The sequence below is a fragment of the Microcaecilia unicolor genome, chromosome 2 (genome assembly GCF_901765095.1).
Source record: "Microcaecilia unicolor chromosome 2, aMicUni1.1, whole genome shotgun sequence".
In the NCBI taxonomy this organism is placed as follows: domain Eukaryota; kingdom Metazoa; phylum Chordata; class Amphibia; order Gymnophiona; family Siphonopidae; genus Microcaecilia; species Microcaecilia unicolor.
This window is the reverse complement of record NC_044032.1, coordinates 235,120,884-235,134,868: the sequence shown is the minus strand read 5'-3', so window position 1 is coordinate 235,134,868 and position 13,985 is coordinate 235,120,884. Positions and strand designations below refer to the sequence as shown.

Below are 13,985 nucleotides of genomic sequence, written 5' to 3'. Positions count from 1 at the left end.
GTTCAGATGGAACTCCGACACAACCTTTGGCAAGAACTTAGGGTGAGTGCGGAGGACTACTCTGTTATGATGAAATTTGGTGTAAGGGGCCTGGGCTACCAGGGCCTGAAGCTCACTGACTCTACGAGCTGAAGTAACTGCCACCAAGAAAATGACCTTCCAGGTCAAGTACTTCAGATGGCAGGAGTTCAGTGGCTCAAAAGGAGGTTTCATCAGCTGGGTGAGAACGACATTGAGATCCCATGACACTGTAGGAGGCTTGACAGGGGGCTTTGACAAAAGCAAACCTCTCATGAAGCGAACAACTAAAGGCTGTCCTGAGATCGGCTTACCTTCCACACGGTAATGGTATGCACTGATTGCACTAAGGTGAACCCTTACAGAGTTGGTCTTAAGACCCGACTCAGACAAGTGCAGAAGGTATTCAAGCAGGGTCTGTGTAGGACAAGAGCGAGGATCTAGGGCCTTGCTGTCACACCAGACGGCAAACCTCCTCCACAGAAAGAAATAACTCCTCTTAGTGGAATCTTTCCTGGAAGCAAGCAAGATACGGGAGACACCCTCTGACAGACCCAAAGAGGCAAAATCTACGCTCTCAACATCCAGGCCGTGAGAGCCAGGGACCGGAGGCTGGGATGCAGAAGCGCCCCTTCGTCCTGTGTGATGAGGTTCGGAAAACACTCCAATCTCCACGGTTCTTCGGAGGACAACTCCAGAAGAAGAGGGAACCAGATCTGACGCGGCCAAAAAGGAGCAATCAGAATCATGGTGCCTCGGTCTTGCTTGAGTTTCAACAAAGTCTTCCCCACCAGAGGTATGGGAGGATAAGCATACAGCAGACCCTCCCCCCAGTCCAGGAGGAAGGCATCCGATGCCAGTCTGCCGTGGGCCTGAAGCCTGGAACAGAACTGAGGGACTTTGTGGTTGGCTCGAGATGTGAAGAGATCCACCAAGGGGGTGCCCCACACCTGGAAGATCTGTCGCACTACACGAGAATTGAGCGACCACTCGTGAGGTTGCATAATCCTGCTCAACCTGTCGGCCAGACTGTTGTTTACGCCTGCCAGGTATGTGGCTTGGAGCACCATGCCGTGACGGCGAGCCCAGAGCCACATGCTGACGGCTTCCTGACACAGGGGGCGAGATCCGGTGCCCCCCTGCTTGTTGATGTAATACATGGCAACCTGGTTGTCTGTCTGAATTTGGATAATTTGGTGGGACAGCCGATCTCTGAAAGCCTTCAGAGCGTTCCAGATCGCTCGCAGCTCCAGAAGATTGATCTGCAGATCGCGTTCCTGGAGGGACCAGCTTCCTTGGGTGTGAAGCCCATCGACATGAGCTCCCCAGCCCAGGAGAGACGCATCCGTGGTCAGCACTTTTCCGCATGTGTATGCTCGTGTAGAGCTGGTAAGACTGGATTTTGGCCACGAGCATAGAAGAATGGTAGGCCTTCTTCCCAAAGGAGTCTAAGGTTCTAGAGTCTTTGCCCGGGGGCGCCGAAGCATGCTCCCTAGAACTCTTAGCCTTCTTTAGGGCCAAATCCACAACTCCAGAGTCATGAGGCAACTGGGTGCGCATCAGCTCTGGGTCCCCATGGATCCGGTACTGGGACTCGATCTTCTTGGGAATGTGGGGATTAGTTAGAGGTTTTGTCCAGTTCGCCAGCAATGTCTTCTTAAGGACATGGTGCATGGGTACTGTGGACGCTTCCTTAGGTGGAGAAGGATAGTCCAGGAGCTCAAACATTTCAGCCCTGGGCTCGTCCTCCACAACCACCGGGAAGGGGATGGCCGTAGACATCTCCCGGACAAAGGAAGCGAAAGACAGACTCTCAGGAGGAGAAAGCTGCCTTTCAGGAGAGGGAGTGGGATCAGAGGGAAGACCTTCAGACTCCTCGTCAGAGAAATACCTGATGTCTTCCTCTTCCTCCCACGAGGCCTCACCCTCGGTGTCAGACACAAGTTCACGAACCTGTGTCTGCAACTGCGCCCAACTCGACTCCGTGGAGCCACGTCCACGATGGGGGCGTCGAGAGGTAGACTCCCTCGCCCGCATCGGCGAAGCTCCCTCCGCCGACGTAGTCGGGGAGCCCTCCTGGGAGGCGACGGCAGTCGGTACCGCATGCGGCACCGACGCCGGTGACCTCACCTCGGGCGATGGACCAGCCGGCGCCACGCTCAACGGTACCGGAGGCGCAAGCACCGCCGGTACCAGAGGGGTAGGGCGCAACAGCTCTCCCAGAATCTCTGGAAGAACGGCCCGGAGGCTCTCGTTCAGAGCGGCTGCAGAAAAAGGCATGGAAGTCGATGGAGGCGTCGACGTCAGAACCTGTTCCGGGCGTGGAGGCTGTTCCGGGCTGTCCAGAGTGGAGCGCATCGACACCTCTTGAACAGAGGGTGAGCGGTCCTCTCGGTGCCGATGCCTGCTGGGTGCCGACTCCCTCGGCGACCCAGAGCTCTCGGTGCCGACACGGGAAGGGGACCGGTGTCAATGCTTCTTAGATTTTTTGCGAAGCACGTCACCGGCGCTTCCCGGCACCGACGAGGAGGACGTAGAATCCAGCCGTCTCTTCCTCGGGGCCGAGACCGAAGAGGGTCGATCTCGGGGGGACTGTACCGCAGGAGCCCTCAGGGTAGGGGGAGACCCACCCAAAGGCTCACCGCCACCAGCAGGGGAGTGGACAGCCCTCACCTGCACTCCAGACGAAGCACCACCGTCCGACGACATCAGCAGACGAGGTCCCGGTACCACCGACGTCGATGCAGTCACCCGATGTCTCGGCGCCGATGCAGAGGGTCGATGCCTCGATGCACTCGATTCACTGGCCGCCGAGGATGAAGGTCTGGACGCTGCAGACGTCGATGCACTCGATACCCCCGGTGCCGATGCCGACGAAGAGCCCGAGAACAAAAAGTTCCACTGGGCCAACCTCGCTACCTGAGTCCGCTTCTGTAAAAGGGAACACAGACTACAGGCCTGAGGGCGGTGCTCGGCCCCCAGACACCGAAGACACGAAGCGTGCCTGTCAGTGAGCGAGATTACCCGGGCGCACTGGGTGCACTTCTTGAAGCCGCTGGAAGGCTTCGATGTCATGGGCGGAAAAATCACGCCGGCGAGATCGAAAGACGAAATGGCGAAATTTGGCACCAGCAGAAAAAAGCGGGAAGGAAATTTCGACCGGGGCCTAAGTAAGGCCTACCCCGACGACGAAAGAAAACTTACCGGGGTGAAAAACTCGAACTAGAGGAAGGGAAAAAGCCAAAAGAGGTTTTTTTCCCAACACTTTTGAAGCAAAACGAGTCGAAAACGACGCGCGAGGTCGACTTTTTCGGGGCACGAAACGGAAACACAACCGTCCCGAGCGCGGAGAAAAGAAGACTGGCCGGCACAAGCCGGTTTCGGGCGGGAAGACGGCCGCGCATGCGCGGTGCGCATCGGCGCGCGAGGGCTAGCAAAGGACTTTGCTAGTGAAGATTCCGATTGGAGGGGCTGCCGTGGACGTCACCCATCAGTGAGAACAAGCAGCCTGCTTGTCCTCGGAGAAGCTTACTTCCACTTCCACCTCAGGCTCCTTTCCACTCCAGTCTATCAAACCTCCTTGATAGTGCTCTGAGTGTATATCAATGATGGCTACGCGGGGGTGTGGAAACAGAGACTAAGCAAGTGACTCACAATAGACTAGACAGACGCACTCCCACTCCAGTCCATTAAACCTCCATAAGAGTGCACGACAATGGGCCCAGCGATTCGGAAATAGAGCAATCCCATTCCAAACTACTAAACCTCCTGATAGCGCATGACAAAGGGCCCAGCGAACCGGAAATAAAGGACCAGAGAACCTGTGCACTGGTTACAACTACCGATCGTTGCATAAAACAAAGGCGGCCGTCAAAATAAAAGAATAGATTGGGGACTCATGTCCTCTTTAACGGAGCCTCCCTGCCTCCAACCAGCAGAACAGTGTCTAGAACCACAGTGCTCTATGCCCAGGACTTCACTCCCGAGCATCTGACTGTGAGTAACCTTTCTATCCTAAACTGACACCAAAATGAACACAATCAAAATACTTCTGGTAATCTACTCCCTTTCACTGATCCATCTAGCACTATCCATCCCACTCACAGAACATTACTTCATACCCATCCTACAAAACCACCAAAGACTGATCAAACAGTCCACACTCCACCAAACTGACACTCATCACACTAAAGGAAAACTATTTAAACATGGACATCACCAACAAAATGGGAGGAAAAACCACAGCAAACACACACCACCCAAGGAATGGCAACTAACAAAAATCCACATAACACCAAACCTAGCAGTCCCATACCAAAATATCCAGATAGGTTACATCAATGCTAGGTCCGTAATTAAGAAAACAACAATATCAGACTGGATCACCTCAGAAAAACTCGATCTCATTTTTATCAATGAAACATGGATCCACAACCAAAACGACCCCATAATCCTTGAACTATGCCCGCCAGGTTACAAAATCACCCACCGGACCAGATGGGAAAAGAGAGGCAGAGGCATAGCACTAATATACCAAGAACAATTCACCACCGAAACCACTGCCGACTCCATAACACTCCAACTAGAAATTGCCTCATTTAGAATTTATAACAACTCCCTGACCGTTCACCTGAATTGCGTACTGTTCTACAGACCACCCGGCAACTGGAAGGAAAGCCAGCCCATCTTCATGGACTTCATATCAAACAATTGTGTAACCAACAACAACATACTACTACTAGGCGGCATTAACCTGCACCTAGAAGACCCCAACTCCATTAACGCATATGAATGTAAAGACTTCCTACAGTCCTGGGTTCTTAAATGGCCCCACATGCAAACTACCCACATCAAGGGACACACATTGGACCTCCTATCACATAAACTGTCCACAGATAATAACCTATTAATAACAGACATCAAATGGACAGCAACACCTTGGACCGACCATTATAAATTGAACCTAACTTTAAATCGGCGGAAGAACGGTTCAAACCATACACCAGAACGTACAACTTACAGTACAAGAGGGCAAATTGATCCACAAGTATTCTGGAAACAAATCTATGACAACGAATGGACAACACGTACTGATTCCATACTTTATCTCAACCGCTGGGATGACAGATGCAACAGCGTACTAAACAAAATAGCACCCTTAAAAACAAGAATATCAAAAAGACAGAACACTATACCATGATTCAATGACGAATTAAAAAAACTCAAAACACAATCCAGAAAACTTGAATGAGCATGGAGAAAGACAAAAGATGAACACACACTCAACACATGGAAACAAATACACAGAAAATATAAATATGCAATAAAACAAACCAAAAGGTCCTACTACAAAACCAAATTAGGGCCGGATTACAAAGATATGAAGAAATTATTCCAACTCGTAAACAAGTTACTAGACACCACCTCTATCACTACAACCAACACAGACATCCCACCCTCAGACAAACCCGCTACTTTTAAGGAAAAAATAATAAAACTACGCAGCACACTTCCTCACCACAATACCGACATTGAAATCTTTTTCAACTACCCAAATTGCAAAGGACTGAAATACAAAACAACTTATGCATCCAGCTTCTCCTACATAAGCACAAAACTATGGAATGGCCTCCCAAAAGCTATGAAAACAATCCACGACCACCTGAACTTCAGGAAATTACTAAAAACCAACCTCTTCGAAACGGCCTACCCCAACGACCCCACGTAAACCTCTTCACCCAGCAACACAGCATGACTATAATCGTACTGGACAAAACGCAATCTTCATCCCTTCCGACCCTCCACTTATACCTCATATGATCACTATACAACCTTGTATTTGTTATCAACCGACTGGGCAAACGCCTTTGATGGTAATATGTAAGCCACATTGAGCCTGCAAATAGGTGGGAAAATGTGGGGTACAAATGCAACAAATAAATAAAATAAATACTAACCTTCGACGGAGAGGAGAGTTATTCAAATTGGAACTTGAGGATTTGTAGTCCAGGTAGTTAGGGTCTGAATATGTGCGGGAAAAAGAAGTACCTCTCTCGGATTTAGAAGAAGAAGAAGTATATGTAGGTTCATTTGTATCAAAGTACGATGACCTGTGTTCTGATGAATTTAGATCCTCAAAGTCCATGATCTGTGTACAAGAAAGACATCTTAATGTAAGTAAACATGTAAGAAAAGAATAGAACAATTGTATGAGCCCCTTTGTTGCGCAAACAAAAATGGAGGGCTCCTTATACTAAGTGGCGGTAAGCCCAACGTGGGCTTACCGCTCGCTATAACGGAAGTACCACCAGGCTACTGCAGCAGCCCGGTGGTACTTCCTACCCCTACCATGCCGTCATTTCTGGCGCTACAAAAATTTATTTATTTTTGTAGCGATGGACTGTATCCGGCAGTAATTGGGCAGTTACCACTGGGTTAGCACGGGAGCCCTTACTGCCACCTCAATGGGTGGCGTAAAGGGCTCCCCCCCCCCCCCCCCCCCGAAATGGCCGCGCAGCAAATGTTTTACTTGCCACCCGGCCATTTCCTGCAGGAAAGCAAGACCTTCCCTTTTACCAGCTGCGGTAAAAGGAGGCCTCGGTGCGCATCTAAAACACACGTCGGCACCAGCACCAGCCCATTTGCTGCAACTTGGTAAAAGGGGCCCGGAGTTAGATAAGTCTTTGGGACACTGAAAATGCTTACCTGTAAGAGGTGTTCTCTCAGGGCAGCAGGATATCAGTCCTCATACAATGGTAATGTCAACTAATGAAGCCCAGGTCAGAAAATCATAAACAAAGCTCTCACACTTTTCTAAATGGGTGCACCATGTTTTTGCAGGAATTCCCACACTTGTGTGATACTTCCAGTGTCCCCCCATCATGCAGAATCACCTCAGTTCCATATAAATTATTATTATTAAATGCTAATTCCTAGGAAATGCACATGGATTGTTTTGTAAGGACTGGTATCCTGTAGTTCTCAGCAGGGGCGTAGCCAGACCTCAGCGGAAGGGGGACCAGAGCCCGAGGTGGGGGGGCACTGTTTAGCTGCCTCCCCCTGCTGCCGACCCCCCCCCAGCCACTTTGGACCCCCCCCCCCCGCCGCCCCAAAAAACCCCGCAACCGCAACCCCCCCCCCCCCCCCCCCGCTGCCGCATCAGGTACCTTGTTTGCTGGCGGGGGTCCCCAATCCTAGCCAGCCGAAGAGTCATCTTCAGCGCCGGTCGACTCCGGCGCCTTCGTTGTGTGATCATCTGTTTCTGACGCCTTACCTCCTGCACAGGGCTATGTGCACGGTGCAGGACGTAAGGCATCAGAAACAGATGATCACACAATGAAGGCGCCGGAGTCGACCTCCGCCAGCAAACAAGGTACCTGATGCGGCAGCGGAGGGGGGAGTCAAATGTAGAGGGGGCCAGGGCGTAATCTGTGGGGGCCCATGCCCCCATGCCCCTGGGTCTCAGAGGACACCTCTTACAGGTGAGCAGCTTTGCTTTCGTCAAGGACAAGTAGGTTATCATTGCCCTCTAATATGGGAATCCCTAGCAAGTGTTCTCTGTGGACAACAAGATTCATGTCCTCAAAGTAAGTGACATTATTCAACCAAGCCTAAATAGGAAAAACCAAGGTACTTACCTGTAGCATGTATTCTCCATGAACAGCAGGATACAAGTCCTCATAGCATGGGTGACATTACTGATGAAGCCCCCCCCGGGAAGCTAATCTACCTTAGATTAACTAAAAGCTTTTGAGCTGTTCACCATGCATGTGCACCATTTCCTGCCTGCTGCGATCACATGAGACCTCCTCAATCTATTAACATAGCTTAGGGTAGAAATCAGCTCCTCGGTGAGATGGGTGGGTGTGTGAGGAATTGTATCCTGCTATCAATGGAGAGCATTTGCTACAGGTAAGTAATTTGGTTTTCTCCAAGGACAAGCAGGATGACAGAATGAGACAGGCCGCCTCCAACAGAAAAAGAGGAACAATAACAAGGTACTGCAAGAAGCAGACATCAATATATTTTTGATAGCAAATAGCCTTGTCTTGATTTTATATTTTTATTTTTATTTCTTTTTCTTTTTTTTCATTTTGGAAGGCAACCTGGAACAGAAAAGATTAGGCCTGGGTGGAGATGAAGTTGGATTCTAATCTTCAAAGAGGTTCTGAAAGACTGACTGGCCAAACATACTGTTGCACTGGGAGTCCATCTTTGAGCAGATGTCCTTGTTGCAGCCCTTCAGTTTTCTCCATAGATGCTGATCTCAAGTGGGCTACCAATGTCGCCTATCTCTGACATTATGAGCTGTGACTTGACTCTGAAGAGGTAAGCCTGCCTAGGCATAAGTGAAGGAAATGCAGTCCACTAGCTAGCCAATTGAATAGTCTGCATTTGTCGACAACAGCCCGGACTTGTTAGGGCCAAAAGAAACAAAATGTTGGGTGGACTAAGGGTTTTAGTCTGCTTCCAACAGAAGGCCATGCTCTCTTGAAATGTAGAGTGTATAGTGCACTTTAGGGGCAATTCTATAACCTAGATGTTGACATTTACACACATGTTAACCCCTTCATTTTATTAACAAGGTGCTTAAATTTACGCGCCAGTTGTGCATATAAATTTATAGAGTATTGCCATTCACTCAGTTACGTCTACACTTCTGCACATACATTGCTGTAATTTACTATAATAGCATCTAAACACTATTCCATAATTACATGCTAAACTGCCACTGTGCATAATTGTCAGAGGGAGATATGATAGAGGTCTATAAAATAATGAGTGGAGTAGAATGGGTAGACATGAATCGCTTGTTTACTCTTTCCAAAAATACTAGGACTGGGGGCCATGCAATGAAGCTAGTAAGTAGTAAATTTAAAACAATCCAGAGAAAATATTTCTTCACTCATTGTGTAATTAAACTCTGGAATTTGATGCCAGGTAATGTGGTAAAAGCAATTATCTTAGAAGGGTTCAAAAAAGGTTTGGATATCTTCCTAAAAGAAAAGTCCATAAGCCATTATTAAGATGGACTTGGGAAAATCCACTGCTTATTTCTAGGATAAGCAGCACAAAATCTGTTTTACTGTTCTGGGATCTCGCCAAGCATTTGTGATCTGCATTGGCTACTGTTAGAAACAGGACACTGAGCTTGATGGACCTTCGGTCTGTCCCAGTATGGCAACATTTATATTCTTATGTTCATTCACATAGAAAGATCATGGGCATTCCACAGGTGGGGCACTGACTTTCAAGCATAACTTACAGAATACTTTGTTATGCATGTAACTGCCACATTTAAGGGCTAACATTTATGCTTGCCACAGACCTGGTGTAATTGCTCACAGCCACATTTAGATGCCACTGCCAACTGGCACTAGTATTCTATAAGAACACTTATGTACATGTATGTGTTCTTATAGAACAGATGCACTGCCTGAGGAAATATGGCACCTAAATTGTAGCGCACATTTATAAAATTGCCCTCTATGCATATAAATGTTTTCAATTCTACCATATACATGTATATGTGTGCACTTACATGCATATATGCCAGCATGCTGCCTAAGTGCTATTCTGTACCAATGTGTGTAACTTGTATAATGCGTAAGTGCAAGGGATGCATACATAGGGGCTAAGCATGAGTGGGACATAGCAGGGCTCCTATTTGTATGTGTAAGTTAAAGAACACTGTAAGTTACACATGTGCCTGCTGCACCAGGTGCTCACACTTACATCAGCTATATGTCCAGCTTAAAGCAAGTGCACAAATATTAGGCACATGTATACTAGTATTCTATAAAGGAAAGCAGTCACATATTTTCCTATATAAAACAGGCTTCTAACATGCAGCAGCTTTTAAATTAAAATGGGGGGGGGGGGGGGGGGGGAGCCAACAGGAGCACATGGTTCAGTGTAGAGTATCCTTGAAGGGTACTATTGAAACAGGACATTTAGGGAATCCCAACAGAGAGGTTTCAACAAAGGTGAAAGAAAGTCAGGAGTGTTTAAGGGGAGAGAAGTATAAAGGATGCAAATTATCCCTGTCAACTTCTAAGCAGCTTATAGATGCAAGGAAAAAACACAATTTGAGGTGTCTGTATACAAATGATACAAGCCTAATAAATAACATGGGAGAGTTAAGAGTATATAGCATTAAATGAAGAGGTAGATATAACAGGCTTGTCAGAGATCTGGTGGAAGGAGGACAATCAATGGGATACTGCTTTACACTTTTGGGATATTTCCAAGTACTTGTGACTGTAGAAGCAAAGATACTGAAGCACTATGAGCACTATGCCCAGCCATCCATGTGACTATATGGACCTACATGACACATATGGTCCTATATACATGGCACTATTCAGCATTAAGAACCTGATTATAATGTGCAAATACAGACATTTCCTCTATAAAAACTCTAAGACATTGTAGAGACATCCAGTTTAACAGAAGAACAACAACTCTTGTTTACTGGACAGAAGCTATCAATAAGGTCACGATGTTCTAGGACGATCAAGCTGTTATCAGCACCGATGCAAGTTGTTACCAGAATGGACGTCAATTCAGGATGTTGTTATCAGAATGGACATCAATGCAGCAAGCTACTACCAGAATTGACGTCAACGCAGGACACTTGGAGCTACTTGTTTATGTTCTTCAAGGATAGAACGTATCAGCAAGAGAGATAAGGTTCCCAATTTCTCCATAAAAGGAAGCTCTTGCTAAGGTTAGCTGCCTTGTGTCAACATCACATCTGAGGGGCAAGACTCTGCGTTGGACCAGACTGTCATCTGAAGAATATGCTGACATCTGAAGGACTACATCAGGTTGTATGTGTGCCAAGCATCCTTGCATAGTGCCCTGGGGTTACAGTTAATCTTTATACTTTAGAGTCTAGCTAGGAATTTTAAATACCTTTACTCCAAGCTACCTTTGTAATAGGATTGTCTTTGTCTTTATTCCTGTTTACTCTATGTCATTTGCTGCTACTGTAAATAAATAAGACCCTATTTTTATAATATTTGGGTGTGGAGTTAATTTATTTTAATTATTTTGGTGCAGTGGGCTTGGATCTAAGAATAAAAGGTGATACATTTACTTCTGACACTTCACTAACCAATGTTAGTCTGGTTGGGACCCATTTTTGTTATAACTTACACTAAGTGTCAGGTACCCAATTAACACCCCAAAACAGAGTGTATCTGTTTTGAACTCACAGTGACCTGGATTGGCCATTGCTGGAAACAGGATACTGGGCTTGGTGGACCTTCAGTCTGTCCCAGTATGGCAATAAGTATGTTATGTTTTTATGCAGATGCTCAACAGGGCATGGTTGAGCTAAGGGTGAGAATATGTGATGGAGTATATAGGAGACTGATGGAACCCCTTAAAGAAACTCTCTCGCAGGGCTACCTTAACAGGCCAGATTCTCCAGTGCATACTAGAGCAGATTAAAACCCAGCCTAGAGAAATATCAGGGATACCTTGGGAAGACAGCAGCAGAACACCAGCCTATGCCTCCACTATTTATGTGTAAGACAACAGAAGACTGTCAAGGTAAGAAGTTCTTTTCCTTGACTCATCCTGTGTACCCAGGATCTGGTTTTGTGCATCAGCTGTTGAATACTGTATTTGAACCCTAGCAAGAAACCAGCCCTAGCAAGATTTTCCACTGATTTACAAGAGACTTTACTGCCCAAATTCCATGCCTGTGAAGCAATGGGCTTTAGTATACATGAACTGGAGAAATAAAGAGTTTTCTGTTTACTTTTACACCTTGCCTGGCTGTTTCTGTGAAGGCACTATTTATTTATTTTTGTTACATTTGTACCCCGCGCTTTCCCACTCATGGCAGGCTCAATGCAGCTTACATGGGGCAATGGAGGGTTAGTGACTTGCCCAGAGCCACAAGGAGTGCCTGAAGTGGGAATTGAACTCAGTTCCTCAGTTCCCCAGGACCAAAGTCCACCACCCTAACCACTAGGCCATTCCTCAATCCTGCTACCAAATAGGGGTACTGAAGATCACAGCAGATCTCCCTCCATCTAGGAAGAAGGCATCTGATGCTAGTTTGCTCTGTGTCCCTACCCTGGAGCAGAATTGAGTTTTGATTTGATTTGATTTATTAATAATATGCCGCTTAATGAAACAATGTTTTAAAGCAGTTTACAAAGGTAAATGAAATCAATGTACTAAGTATATCTCATGATGCAATTTTGGCCATGATACTCTCAATAGGCAATCTGAATGGGTTTCTAATAGGAGAAGTATGCACATATTCCATACTGTACTGAGACCAAGGTTACACTGTGCCATCTGTTTATGGAAAATCTTAGCAGTCCTTTGACAGGAATATTTTCTAGAATGGACATCCATGATACGGCCATGTAGCGAAATTACTCACTTGTAGCAGGTGTTCTCTGAGAACAGCAGGATATATATTCTCACAACTGGGTAATGTCATCTGACGGAGTCCCAGCACGGATCTTTCCAGCATTCTTTCTTGAAGCCTTTTATAGGCCTGATTGTGCATTTGTAAGTGCCTTACCACCAGCCTCACTTGCACGAGACCATCAGTTGACTTTAAAAGCTTGGAGAATACAATTCCTAGGAAGAAGAGGGTACATGAGAACATATGTTCTGCTGAACTCAGAGAACATCTGCTCAGGTGAGTAACCATTTTCTTCGAGGACAAGCAGGGTATTATGAACTCACAGCTGGAAATCTCTAGCTACCAGGATCACTGAAAAGAACAAACACCAGTCAATAGGAATTCCCATGTTCTTTCCATGTGAATGAACATAAGAACATAAGCGTTGCCATACTGGGACAGATCGAAGTCCATCAAGCCCAGTGTCCTGTTTCAGGCTGCACCTTCCTTCTAATCATATAGTTTGGTTAATTGGTTCCTGGTTGGTGAAAGAAAGCCGGGAGTGTTTAAGGGGAGAGAAGAGTAGAAATTATCCCTGTCAACTTCTAAGCAGCTAGTAGATGCAAGGAAAAAACACAATTTGAAGTGTCTGTATACAAATGCTAAAAACAGGATACAGAAACAATCCTAACCAAGACATGATCTCAAAAACAGTGTCCCTCACAGATGGAATATCTTTGAAGGTTGAGACTACCTCTAGGGTTCTAGGGATGCTTCTCAATTCCTAACTGAACATGGAACCTCAGATCAATATCATATTTTAAAACAGTTTCTTTAAACTTAGGCAGTTGAAATCAGTTTGTTCTTATTTTCTTGAAGACCATTTTAGGTTGATGGTGCAGATGGTGATTTTGTCTTCTTCAGATTATTGCAACTCCTTATATTTAGGAATCTCGTTTAAATTACGAAGGAGACTATCCAGCTTATAATCGAACGAGAATAACGCCCAAGTTCCGACCTAAATCGGGAGATGGGCGTTCTTCTCACAAAAACAAATAAAGCGGCATAATCGAAAGCCGAACTGTGGACGCTTTCAACTGCACTCCGTCGCGGATGCGGACAAAGTTGACGGGGGAGTGTCGGAGGCGTGGTGAAGGCGGAACTGGGGCGTGGTTATCACCCGAACAGAGATGGGCGCCCTTCGCCGATAATGGATGCGTTTGTAGCTAGAATTTAGGGCACTTTTCCTGGACCCTGTTTTTTGACGAATAAGGCCCCAAAAAGTGCCCTAAATGACCAGATGACCCCCAGAGGGAGTCGGGGATGACCTCCCCTGACTCCCCCAGTGGTCACTAACCCCCTCCCACCACAACAAATGATGTTTCACAACTTTTTACTTTCACCCTCAAATGTCATACCCTCCTCCCAAGCAGCAGTATGCAGGTCCCTGGAACAGTTGTTAGGGGGTGCAGTGGACGTCAGGCAGGTGGACCCAGGCCCATCCCCCCCCCTACCTGTTACAATTGTGCTGCTTAATGCTACTAGTCGTCCAACCCCCCCAAACCCCCTGTACCCACATGTAGGTGCCCCCCTT

General features: G+C 46.8%; 1 protein-coding gene across 4 annotated transcripts in view; it reads right to left on the bottom strand.

The window, feature by feature from the left end:
- SPATA6L (spermatogenesis associated 6 like) overlaps positions 1-13,985 on the bottom strand; it is a 201,760-nt gene that overhangs the window by 60,499 nt on the left and 127,276 nt on the right. For all 4 annotated transcript variants that reach the window (XR_003941029.1, XM_030193805.1, XM_030193807.1 and 1 more), the window contains one exon: positions 5,976-6,166. Coding sequence is in view for 3 of the 4 variants with exons in the window: in XM_030193805.1 (XP_030049665.1) it covers positions 5,976-6,166 (191 nt within the window). In the remaining variant the exon portion in view is untranslated. The remainder of the gene's footprint in view (positions 1-5,975; positions 6,167-13,985) is intronic.